The sequence below is a fragment of the Sciurus carolinensis genome, chromosome 11, assembly GCF_902686445.1.
Source record: "Sciurus carolinensis chromosome 11, mSciCar1.2, whole genome shotgun sequence".
NCBI classification, from domain to species: domain Eukaryota; kingdom Metazoa; phylum Chordata; class Mammalia; order Rodentia; family Sciuridae; genus Sciurus; species Sciurus carolinensis.
In genome coordinates, this window is record NC_062223.1 from 68,721,953 (window position 1) to 68,734,111 (window position 12,159).

The following is a 12,159-nucleotide window of genomic DNA, read 5'->3' on the forward strand; positions in this document are numbered from 1 at the left end:
GGATAGATGGATACTGAAAACAACACAGCAGTGACAGAGTTCATTATTTTGGGATTAACAGACAATCGCACAGTATGTGCCATCCTCTTTGTGGTTTTCCTAGCAGTTTATATAGTGACCATAGTGGGAAATATCAGCATAATCCTCTTAATCCGAAGCAGCCCGCAGCTTCACACCCCAATGTACCTCTTCCTCAGTCATTTGGCCTTTGTGGACATTGGATATTCCACGTCAGTTACTCCAATCATGCTCATCAGTTTCTTAAGAGAAAAAACTACTATCCCTCTCACTGGCTGCATAGCCCAGCTGGGCTCCGATGTCACTTTTGGGACTACAGAGTGCTTTCTGCTGGCCACCATGGCCTATGATCGATATGTAGCTATCTGTTCTCCCCTGCTCTACTCCACCCAGATGTCCCCGATGGTCTGCTTCCTCCTCCTGGGGGCATCCTACCTGGGTGGATGCATGAATGCATCGTCATTTACAGGCTGTTTGCTGAACCTGTCCTTCTGTGGCCCAAACAAAATCAACCACTTTTTCTGTGATCTCTTCCCACTCCTGAAGCTTTCTTGTGGCCATGTTTATATTGCTGAGATTTCTCCTGCCATCTCTTCTGCTTCCGTCCTGATAAGCACATTGTTCACCATAATTGTGTCCTACATATACATCCTCCACTCCATCATGAAGATGCGCTCCACCGAGGGAAGGAACAAGGCTTTCTCTACCTGCACCTCTCACCTCACCGCAGTCACTCTGTTTTATGGGACGGTTTTGTTTGTGTATGTAATGCCCAAGTCAAGTTATTCAGCTGATCAGGTCAAAGTGGCCTCTGTGATCTACACGGTGGTGATCCCCATGTTGAACCCTCTCATCTACAGTCTGAGGAACAAGGAGGTAAAAGAGGCCATGAGAAAACTGATGGCAAGAACACATTGGTTTTCTTGAATTAAATCATATATAAAGCCATAAATAACAAAATCAATGATTTGGGGGACATTTGTGCTTGTTAATTGAATGATATTTATCATTAATTTAATCACCTAATGTTCCTGAACTGCTCCTGTCCAAATAGAAAGTCAATGGTTATTTCCACTTATGAAGTTAAATGTGTCATTTACTTGGACAACTGCTGCAGTCAAATGAATTATGGATTTTACAAGGTAAGAATACGTCAGAAAATAGTTGCTAACTTAAAATCTCCCTATTTACCAATTACGGAGTCCTATTGAAATAGAGACATACTTCAAAGATCAAATTTCTTTAAAATTTTATCTTGTAAAATAACATTTGGGAAAGAAATGTCCAGTAGATGTGTAATAATTGGTAACATTGACAAATCAGGCAGTTCAAGTCATTTCCTTTAAGGCCCTCCCTAGTCAGAGGCAATGGATATTTACATTTTGGGGAACAGTGATGCTGGTGTCTCAGAAAAAAAATTCTATTTATTTCCCTTTTATTTAAGCCAGAGCAAAAAATCATGATTCTGCTCTTTGGTCATTATGAGAACAAATTCATGTAACACAGAAAACACTAAATAAATTTCAGCTGAGGTTTATTTTTAACTGAAGTCTTCATAGGTAAATACTAGAATAGAAATTTGGAAGCAGACATTTCTTTGGAGTAGAAAAAATGGGACAGTGAGACTTTCTTGAACAACAGGAAATGTCAAAAATTATGGTTCAAGGAAAAAATGATATTTGTCATGTACTTCTGTATCTCTCAGGGGTGTCCAGTGTCACTGGACTACCGCCCTTTGCAAAAGTGTTCAAGATCTAGTCTGGTTATGGCAATTGTCTCTAAATTGATTCCCTGACTCCTGTATTACTTCTGCAATAATTTCTGATTCATATTAAATTAATGAATTTTTTATTATTAGCATAGCGATAATGTTGAATGAATCCTGAGATAGTATGAAGGCATCATTTTACAAGCAGGCCTCCCATTCCTGGGTTCTTCAGTGACCAGATCAAGGGAAATCACCTCTTCTTCAGTCTAAAAGTCAGTGGTCCTCTTTCCCCATTCATACCTGATATTTGCATCTTTATGGGTCTATAATCCTCCCCAGTGCAAAACTTCTGAGGCTAAAGATAGCACAGACAAAGCTCTTGGCAACGAGAGAGCACTCAAAGCATGATTTCAGTCTAGTTTCAGAAGAGCGTTCTTAGTGTCACGGTGGGAATCTGCATGCTACTGGTTGAAGTTTTTCGCAGACTGTTTTCAGCGGTCCTCTTCACCTTGCTGGCCACACCTCCCTGATGGTTCCTTTCTCACCACCCCCTGATGGTTCCTTGGGTGACCCTATCTTCTTCCATGACGTCAGCGGCCACGTGAGTGATCTTTCCTGAAGGACACTTTCACTGGCCATTTCCCCAGGATTCTCAAACTCAGTGTGCCCTGACCAAATTTATCATATTTCTTCCAAAGCTGTTGCTTCTCCTCCACTTCCTTTCTGAATAAATGTCACTTCTTGGTGAGACTGGTATTACAAAAATCTTGGGGTGGAACTCACTGAACACCCATATAAATAGCTGGCCTCCTTTCCTTTCCTTCTCCCAAAAGAAAAATATGTTATATCTATTACATATTTATCTAAGTCCCTTTTATGTAGCGGTTAAATGTTCCCCAATTAATTATAACTTTATGCATGGATTTTCCCTGTGTGTTTCAACTCTAAAAGAGTCAAGTTATTAAAATTATCCAGATGTAAGTAATGTGGTTGCATTTGGCTTATCATAGTCCTTATTGTGCAGGTTATAGATCTATGCTAATTTTTGAATCAATTGAAGAGTGACAATAAAACAAAGATATATGGAAGAGCAAAATATTACCTGTAGAAATGAAAGAGATGATATTAGAGAATGTGGTTTATATTTGTAGATACATGTTTTCACGTCACTGTTCTTCTGTTTTGGTTATTTGCAGTGCTCGGGATCAAACGCAATCCCTGTGCATGCTAGACAAGTGCTCTACCATTGAGCAAAATCCCCAGCCCCGTTTTCATGCTCCAAATCCTAGAATTTGATACTCTTTCCTTCTCTGTCAGTTAATCTAATCTAACATTCATGTCTTCCCAATGAAAGTGTCTTACCCGTCGGCTCACAACATGGCCCAAAGCAGCCATGAGCACTGAGGGCAGGCATGACCCCAAGAGAAAGGAGAAAAAGGAAGGGCTGGGATGCTGTTTGGGGGTGAATAATGTCCTCCCAAAATTAGTATATTGAACTTTTAATCCCCATTACCCCAGAATGTGACTGTATTTAGGAATAGGTTCATTGCAAATGTAATTTGTTATGATGAGATTTATGAGATTTTACTGGAATAGGGTGGCCTCCTAATCCAGTATGACTGATGTCCTTGTTAAAAGGAGAATTTTGGACACAGACATCACACAGGGAGAACACCACATGGAGATAAAGACAGAGATCTGGATGATGCTTCTATGTGCCAAGGAATGCCGAAGACTGCCTTTAACTTTCAGAAGCTAGGGGAGAGGCATGGAACATAATACTTTCTCACTGCTCTCAGAAGGAACCAACCTTGCAACACCTTGATCTCAGACTTTTAGCCTCCAGAACTGTGAGATAATAAATTTCTGTTTTTTAAGACACCCAGTTTGTATCACTTGTTACAGTAGTCCTAGTCAAATAATGCAATTGCATATTAGCTTTTCCCCTCAAAAGTCACCATCAGTTAATCTAATCCTGGAAGAGGAGGGCATAAAGGCTTGGAAAGATGCCAGGTGTGTTACTATAATGGATGTCTCAAAAAAAAAAAAAAAAAAAAAAAAGAAAGAAAGAAAGAAAGAAAAGAAAAGAAAAGAAAACAAGGAAAAGTATCCAGATGAGTAAAAATCATTTTCTCCAAACAGAATGAGTGAGTCATTAGGTAAAGATCAGTATTTCTGTTATGAAAAAACTCACTTCAAATAATTTTATTAAAGGTTTTCAATTACTACAGACTATAGATTGCTACTTAGAAGGCAGGGATTATAACTGGGAGGAATTTTAAAAGATCCTGACATGTTGTGTTGTTAGAAGTTTCTTAGTCTATACAAATTTCCAAGAACTTTCCCTTTCTGAAATGGATTGGGACTTAGAGGGTCATAAACATTCCTCAAGAATTTGTAAAATACCTGTAGTAGAGTACTGGAGATGATTAAAAGCAAAGGGGTAAGAAGTAACTTCTTGGGGGTTATGAAATCATTGTATATTATGATTACGGTGGTGGTAACATAGGTGCATACATTTGTCAAGAGTCTTCAATCTATCCATTTAAATTTTTATAGGTATTACACTGCAATAAAGTTGTTTTTAAGAAGATTCTGTAAGAGAGCTCATTCTTTCCCATTTTAACTGAGGCTACAGGTATCATCTACCTGCCCATGTTTCTTAATTATTTTTCAAAACTTGTTTCCTCTCTTGTTATAGCTCCCTGGTTTTCTATATATTTTTGCCCTTTGGTATTCTTAATTCCTTTGTTTTATGCTATCCTTATACCTGCATAGATTTTCCTTCTTAAAAAAATATCATTTTTCATTTTCATGCAAGTCTACTGGTGATGTTTGTTGTTGTTGTTGTTGTTTGTACTGAGGCTGAAACTCAGGGCTGCTCTACTACTGAAATACATCCTACACACTATTTATTTATTTATTTGTTTATTTAGGGAGAGGGTCTTGCTAAACTGCTGAGGCTGTTCTTGAACTTGAGATCCTCCTGCCTCAACTTCCCAAGTAGCTGGACTTGCAAGCATGTGCCACCATGTATGATTGGTGATGAATTTTAGTGTTTTGTTGTTGTTGTTTTTGTTGTCAGAAAAATTCTTTGTTGCACCATTGTTTTTGAGAAGTATTTTATTTGGGGTAGAATCCCAGGTTATCAGTTAAAACTCTTATTTATTTCATTGTTTTCTAGTTTCTACCATTTTCATTGAAAGTCCACCATAGCCTTTTTTTCTTTTGTCTCTGCTTTTGTTTCTAAGGGAATATATCTTTAATTTTCTCCTGGAAGTTTGTATTTTCTCTTTCCTTATTTTTAAGATGCGGGTGATTGAACCCAGAACCTTGTGTACCCTAGGCCAGCACTCTATCACTGAACTACACTAACCTTCTGCCCACAGTTCCATAGCCTCTTCAAAATGTCCCTGAGTGTAGCTCTTCTTATGCCTTCTTATGCCTATCATGTCTGGAATTTTCATAGTACTCTGAATTTGTAGCTGATGGTCTCTCACCAGTTTGGAGATTTTTCAGTGATTACGTCTTCAATCGTTTCTTCTATCTCATTATCCTCTTCTGTTTTCTTGGACTTCAATTATTCATGTTAGATCCTTTCACAATTTTTTACATATTCTTTTACACTTCTGTATTTTTATCCTGTAATAAGTATGTTTTCTATTGACCTGTCCTTCAGTTACTCATACTTATTTTTGTTGCACCCAATTTATGATTAAACCCAGCTACTGAATTCCTCATTTATTTTATATTTCATTTCTAAAATTTTGGCGTGATTCTTTCTCTTTTCTTCCATGGTTCCTTCCTTCCTTCCTTCCTTCCTTCCTTCCTTCCTTCCTTCCTTCCTTCCTTCCTTCCTTCCTCTCTCTATCTCTCATTAAATTTTTTGATATGATTATTCATTTTTTATTTGCTTTCTTTATATATACATGAGAGTAAAGTGTATTTTGACATATTATACATACATCGAGGTGATTCTTCATCTTATTCCTCTGTCTATATATATATTTAATAAAAACAAAATATATACATATCTGTTATGTATGTATATAATAGTGCCTGGCTTTTGTTTACCTGGCCCCATTTTTTGGCATACAGTTTTTTAAATTTAATGATGGGCAATGAGGATAAAAAATTGTAGAGTCTTTACAGGTGAGTGTCTTACTCCAAAATCTATTTGATTTTCTTCTGGCAGGTAACAAAGGCACTGGATTGATCCCTTTGAGGAAGTGGAAATCTTGTACTCAAAGAGATCATTCACATAGACAAACAAGTGATCTTTCAGCATGCAATATACTCCTAAACTTGCATCCTAATAGAAAAGGAATAGCATTTCCAGTGCTGTTTGGATATTGTACTTTGTTGGTGATGATGTATTACTAGCTTAATCTTACTTCAAGATAAGGTGTAACTCTTCAGGAATCTCAAAAGCTTAGGATGTTACAGGTCTCCTCCATCTAAAATGGCCTAACTCTATCAAATTAGCACTACAAAAGGCTAAAACCTCTGCTCAGATCGTCAGCATCCCACAGAATGCATTCTGCCTGGTGTTGTGATGTCCTGCCAGCTGCTGTGTAACTTAGAAGCAGTCAAATTTCTTGGGAGGAAACTACACATAGAATTGCAGGCTTGCTTCTCCACCATGTTTTCAGGATCTTGACCTGGTAAATCTTAGCTGTCTTGGCATCTTCCACCTCCAAACTATGTACTCACCTTGTCACCCTGTTGAAAAGCCCAGGCCCTACCTTTTTGCTGAGTCTCTATTGCATGACAACTGAGAAACTTGTGCGGTTCCTGGTCTGCTGCAATTTCTAGACACTTGGGCCTCTTCTAGAGGCTCACTCAGTTGCCAGAGCTCCCTGGAAACATACTATTCAGGCCTAAAGTCAGTGGTGCTCATGGACCTGAAGGAGTCTTTTACCACCTGCCTCATGTTCTTGGTTTCAACTATCTAATGGCTATTTAAATGCTGCTGGGCTAAAATATTTAATTCATACATGAATTTTAGCTATTACAAACTTTATGGATTATATACATATGGCATTTATAAATCATAAAGGTGAATTATTTATATATTCACACAAATGGGTTACTTTACTAACATATTTTCTGACAGAAGTTAATAGGCAATTGTTATTTAGTCTCAGCATGAAAATTATATGCCAAAGAAATGGGAGCATATGTATAAACAAGTTTGTCCTTTGATTTATTCACTTTTTTCTATGTAATTTATGAAAATATTTTAATGTATGAATATTTCTTGGCCTTTTTAGTTTTTCCTTGCTTTATATACTTTTCTGCTTTATTAGAAGAAATTTCCTACTAAAGTATGAAGAAAATGAGAGCAATGACACAAAGTATTTTCAAATAATTCAAGCATGAAATAGTACCTTCTTGATAAAACAGCTGAGGTGACTAAAGCACACTCTGTATCTGTTTATCCACCCTCACCCTCAATGTGACTATGATAATTTTACAGCATTATGACTCTCTATTCTCCCACATTTAGCTTCACAAGCAATTTCTACCTATGTGATTTGCACATGTGGATCAATTACAGTCAGTTTTCTCTTCTCATGACCAATTCTGAGTAAATATTTTGCAGTGTGTTGTAAGAAAAAGTCATATAGTAGGTGCTCTGGTATAAAGGGTTATCTGTGCTGGACACTGAGTGGGGGCTTCTTCCAGTAAACTGGAATTGAATGCAGTTGGATACTTCCTTCCTAAGGTGATTTTTGTTCAGAGAAATGCCTGCAGCACCTGCTTGTCATTTCTTTCCAGTTCTATACCTCCTTTCCACTTGCACTGTCTAAATCTGGGTGTGTACAATTCCTTTGGCAGAAATGTTCTTCCTGATCCTAGCTTTAGCTTTAGTTTTAGAACTTAAAAACATTTTTGGTACTACAAAAGTAGTTCATATACTATATGAAATTTTAAAAATACTTACACATACCATAAAATACCAAAAGAAAAACAATTCTGACCCAGTGGTGGTAGATGTATCATGCTTGTCTTCCCAGGTCTTTTTGTCTGCCTATTTTTGCCCAAATCTGAAGAGGTTGACCAACATGAACTCCATCCATAGACTCACTGACCTGTGGCTCCTGGGAAACACTGGCAAAGGAGATTAAAGCCTGGATGCTGTCCTGGCTCTTTCCATTTTAGATCATCTGGGTTGATTGCGACCTTCCACCCAATGCCACATCTCCTGACAGATGTCCTCTCAGCCTGACTCTCCAGGTTCCAGTAATTGTCTATTCCTCTTGCCCTACCAGGTCTTGAACTGGTCACTATCCCTGGGAAACACCATTTCTCCTAAACTCTTTAGTTTTTCCTAAATTCTTCCCATGACTTAGTAAATTCTTTACTGAATTCCCTTTAATTATCAAGACTGAATAAGCCATCTGTTTCTTTCAGATCAGCTGAATGATATATCACTTTCCACAAGTTATTTGTTGTTAACACCTCAATGTTTATTCTTTGAAACATTTAAATTTTTTGAAAAAAAAATCACTTTTATTTTTACAAAAAAGTATATTTATCATACTATAAACAGATGATAGATAGAGCAATAGACTATTTTATCATCAATAAATTATAGCCATCAGACAGAACTTAATGCATTCAAGTTCAAGTCTAATCTCTTTGGCAGACTTTTGTAGAATTCTCCAATGTGACTATAACAGTTTTCCAGCCTTATGACTCTCTATTCTCCCACACTTACCCAATGACCCTGCAAAACTGAGTTAGTTACTCACTGTGCCCTTACATATGCTCCCCACTTTTCTACCTACCCTTTTAACCTACCCTTTTGCTAAAATTACTTTTCACCTATCAGTTACATATTAAGTACATTCCCATCTAGATTCAATCTCACCCCTGTGAAATTACTTTTACTAAATCACCTGTCACCAAATTCCAAAATCATCAAAGTACCCACCCTCTCTCTTTTTGAATCACTTTTCTTTTTTATTCTACAATCTCACATTCCTTACTGGGGTTCCTCACTGTCTCTCTTATCTACTTAAGTTCGTTATTAATGAACTCTATCAGAACTTCAAATGTTGGAATATCCTTGGTTTGTCCCTCATATTCTTATATGTATAGTCACTTATGGGTCACCTGTAATTTCATGAATTTAGACATTACTTTGAACATTTTGTGCTGCTGTAACAGAATCTCACAGACTAGGTAACTTATAAAAAATAAATTTTTATTTATCAGAATTCTGGAGACTGGAAGTCCAAGATTACAGCACCAGTATTTGGTGTCTGATGAGAATTAAATCCTCTAGAGGGGAAAACCACTGTGTTTTCATATCATAGAAGGCAGAAAGGCAGAAGAGAATGAACTTCCTTCACCAAGCCCTTTTCTGAGGTTATCCAATCATAAGGGAGAAACCCTCATGGTCTAATAGCCTCTGGAAGGACTCATCTCTATATATTACCATGTTAGCAAGACCTGAATTCTGACAACACTTTTAAATCATAGTACCACTTGCATATTGTTCACTCCCAAATTTATACATCCAACATTGAGCTTTCTGTGAGTTAATGGATTTTTGCATAGGCAGTGAGGGTTTGAAGAAGAAAATGGTATTTTTAAGACCTGAAGAAAACACACATGTTGAATAATGATGGAAAGTTTTACAATATAATCATATATTAAAATGAAAAATCAATATAATAAAATGAAAAATAGAAAGTGTATATCATTATAAACTGAAACCACAACTATATTTAAGAGCCTGAAGACTGACCTTTGCTGAATGAAATATCATGATTGTAGAAATGGAATTTTGCAGATCAAGACCCAAAGTCAACTTGGGCTATCTTTAGTCCCTTTTAATAGACACTGATTATCAACTGGGTATATAACTCAGCATTCTCATGACTATTAGATAAAATTTCCAGAATGTGTACCAAGCTTGGATGACTTCAGGTTTCTACCAACCCTAAAGCTAAGAATGTGATAACATCTGAATAGTATAAAAGATTTTCTCACCTTGTTAACATCTGAATTAAAGTCATTATACTACATGAAACACGCATACCCATGTTTACAGCAGCACAATAACCAAACTATGAAACCAGCCTAAATGTCTATCAATGGATGAATGGATAAAGAAAATGCATATATACACAATGGAGTTTTATGAATGGAACTTAAGACCATTAAGTTAAGCAAAATAAGTCAAACTCAGAAGGTCAAGGTCCCACGTTTTATCTCATATATGGAAACTAGAGAGGAAAAAGGAAAAGAAAGCAGGGGGGAGCTCATGAAAATCAAAGAGAGATTGATAGAGGAAAGGGAACAAGGGATGGGGGGCAAGGAGGGAGGGGCCAAAGTACTGGGAAGTGATATTAGCCAAATTATATTGTTCTATTGTGTTTATGTATGAATATGTAACAACAAATCCCATCAATATGTACACCTAAAATGTACCAATTTAAAAATGTTTATAGAATGGTACCCTGCAGATTAATGACCTTTATGCATGGAAGTGATGCATAATTTTTGAAAATAAACCTAGAAAAAAAAGATAACATGTAAATCCTGTAGAAGAGATATCCCTGCCTCTTTGTAGTCTGCCAACTTAATAACCACCACCTACATTCTTTTGTGGCTTTAAAAGCTCACGTAGCTTCTTCCACAGAAGAACCATGTTGTTCCAGATAACTTGTGTTCCTAGGCCATTGTCATGCAGATTTGGCTTAGAACAAACCATCTTATTATTTTATCAATGCAGAGTTTTATTTTACATCAATATAACCTACTCCTTGGATTTGGCTTGGAAGTCTTCCTGAAAGAATGTAGAAAGTGCTTCAAGTACTACATAGTTGCCTATGACAAAATACAAGAACATAGCCATTAAAAAAGGATTTGTTTGATTTTCAAGGAAAAAAATTGGAAAAAATAAGGCAGTCTGATATTGCTGGCTTTGAAAATAAGAATATTTCTCACTCCCAGTATCTTCCAAAAAAAGCTTCTCAAAGTAGGAAATGGCTTCAGATCTAAGATCAAATCCAGGTTGGGGCTATAAGATCCTCTGTTAAGACCTCCAAAAAATCTAAGTCCTGGCTGGGTGCAGTGGTACATGCCTGTAATTCCAGGGGCTTGGGAGGCAGAGGCAGGAGGATTGCAAGTTCAAAGCCAACCTCAGCAAAAGTGAAGGGCTAAGCAACTCAGTGAGACCGCATATCTAAATAAAATACAAAATAGTGCTGGGGCTGGGGCTCAGTGGTCAAGTGCCTTTGAGTTCAGTACCCATACCCCACCCCCCAAAAAAACTAAGACCTGACTGATCCTTCCATACCTTTCTAAGTCATATTTCAACAACTCTCCTTTAAAAAATAAAACTTTTTATAAATTTTATAGGAATTTTCTCATAGCAGCCCCACAAGACATCAGAGAAAAAATTATCTGAAGATTTATGAGTGTCAATTTTGTCTAACTTAATAGAGTATAATTTGGTATACAGGACATTCATGAATTTGTTTTTGACAACTCTAATGAAATACAATTTATATACCATACAATTCACATATTTAAAACATACAATTCAGTGGATTTTAGAATATTCACAGATGTTGGCAAGCTTCACCATAGTAAATTTTAGAAGATTCTAATTACCTCAGAAAGAAATCCTGTATCTTTTAGTATTTGCCCCACATATTCCTATTCCCCCAGCCATATAGAAGTATTAATATAGTTTCTGTCCTTCCATGAACGTCTCAGATGAATGGCCTAGTATAATATGTGGTCTTTTGGAACTTGTTTCTTTTACTTAGTGTAAAGTTTCAAGATCCATTTATGTTATGGCATTTATCATTTCTTCATCCCTTTACATAGCAAAATAATATTTTAATATATGGCTATACTACATTTTATTTATACTCTTTATAAGTTGATAAGCTTTTGCATTACTCCTACACATGTGTACGTGTGTGTGTGTGTGTGTGTGTGTGTGTGTGTGCGTGTGCATGCTCATGCACGCTGAGATTGAATCCAGGGCCTCACGCATGTGAGGCAACACTCTACCACTGAGCTTTGTCACCAGCCCACCACTCCTACTTTGGGCTATGATGAATAGTGTTACTGTAAACATTCATGCTTATATTTTTGTGTGGACATAAGTTTTCATTTCTCCTCTGCATATATCCAGGAGTGAATTTCTGGGCCATAGGATAACTTTATAGTGGAAAATTGCAAGAGTGTTTGTGCCATTTTACCTTGTCTCCACTACTATAAGAGAGTTCTGAATTTTCTTCTCATCCTAACACTTTTTTATCTGAGTCTTTGATTGTAGCCATCCTAGTGGAAGAGTGGTATTATGAAGAGTACTCATACTGTTATATAGCACAACTACTACTTTGAAGAGTACTAATATTGTTTTATGGTAGTATTACTACCACAGAGCAGTATTATGAAGA

At 36.8% G+C, this 12,159-nt stretch overlaps 1 protein-coding gene across 1 annotated transcript; it reads left to right on the forward strand.

Annotated features, from left to right (window-relative positions):
- Window positions 1-945, forward strand: LOC124958889 (olfactory receptor 481). Its single transcript, XM_047517439.1, has one exon. It carries the CDS (start codon window positions 7-9, stop codon window positions 943-945), a length of 939 nt encoding a protein of 312 aa, XP_047373395.1. The 5' UTR covers window positions 1-6.
- The last annotated feature ends 11,214 nt before the right edge of the window (window positions 946-12,159 follow it).

Excerpts from the sequence above, each read along its gene's own strand:
- LOC124958889 (XM_047517439.1), top strand. The coding sequence starts at position 7 with ATGGATACTGAAAACAACACAGCAGTGACAGAGTTCATTATTTTGGGA.